The sequence below is a fragment of the Orycteropus afer genome, unplaced genomic scaffold, assembly GCF_000298275.1.
Source record: "Orycteropus afer afer isolate SDZICR_OR568_19922 unplaced genomic scaffold, OryAfe1.0 scaffold00462, whole genome shotgun sequence".
NCBI classification, from domain to species: domain Eukaryota; kingdom Metazoa; phylum Chordata; class Mammalia; order Tubulidentata; family Orycteropodidae; genus Orycteropus; species Orycteropus afer.
In genome coordinates, this window is record NW_006922049.1 from 620,519 (window position 1) to 621,532 (window position 1,014).

The following is a 1,014-nucleotide window of genomic DNA, read 5'->3' on the forward strand; positions in this document are numbered from 1 at the left end:
CATATATAATTTGACCGCTAGTATTCCAAGCCTTTGTTATGCTGGGAACTCCTACATGGTGCAAACTGTTCTAACACTTGGCTGCTAACTGAAATGCTGCAGGTTTGAATCCACCCAGGGGCACCCTGGAAGAAAGGCCTGGGGATCTACTTACAGAAAATCAGCCACTGAAAACCCCAAGGAGCACAGTTCTCCCTTGACACACACGGAGTCACTGAGAGTCAGAATCCACTTGACAGCAAGTGGAGGAGGTGGTGGTGGTGGTGCACTATACTATCCTGAGTCGTTGTACTGACACTTTGCTAGGGTTCTAAGAATTCGTGTCATCAGAAACAAGTGATTTTATGAGGGAAAAAAAAAAAAGAATCAGTTTTACTCACATACTCACACAGTCTTTGTTCTCTCTGCCTCTCCTTTTTTTCAGTGAGCATGTTTTTGAACACATTAACACCGAAGTTCTACGTGGCCCTGACAGGCACTTCCTCATTAATATCAGGGCTTATTTTGGTAAGTGGTATGCTCATTCCTATATAACAACATGCTGTTACTAATATGTTAGTATATGTGCAGGATGAAGATCTGGGGCACTACACAGCAGCAGCCCACAGTGATTGTCTTGTGTGCGTGGATGTGGGGGGTGGGGGTACTTAGAGGCCTTTTACTGCCCAGGTTATATAGTTCTGAAATGTTTGAGAAATAGATTTAAACAATCACATATTATTTTTGTTTAAGGGAGAAACAATATATAAATAAAATGGAAAATAAAGGAAGTCACAATCCTGTGTCAAATTCTACTGTCTAAGAAATAAGTACTATAAAAATATGACTCAGGTAAAGAAAGTATTTTCTGTTATCCTTATCAAAGTTGATTATTGAAGGAGCATAACCCAAGTTAGTAGGAATAGCGCTCAGTGTCTTTAAATAGATGAACATAGGTTGCGGCAGTTCTGAGCTTTTTTCCTTCAGCTCCTTTTCTTTCAAAATTTGCATATATCTCCTCACTTTTGGGGGGGG

At 40.4% G+C, this 1,014-nt stretch overlaps 1 protein-coding gene across 1 annotated transcript in view; it reads left to right on the forward strand.

The window, feature by feature from the left end:
* ST7 (suppression of tumorigenicity 7) overlaps nt 1-1,014 on the forward strand; it is a 428,986-nt gene that overhangs the window by 234,042 nt on the left and 193,930 nt on the right. Inside the window, exon 2 of the mRNA XM_042782770.1 lies at nt 425-507. Within this exon, the coding sequence (XP_042638704.1) occupies nt 425-507 (83 nt within the window). The remainder of the gene's footprint in view (nt 1-424; nt 508-1,014) is intronic.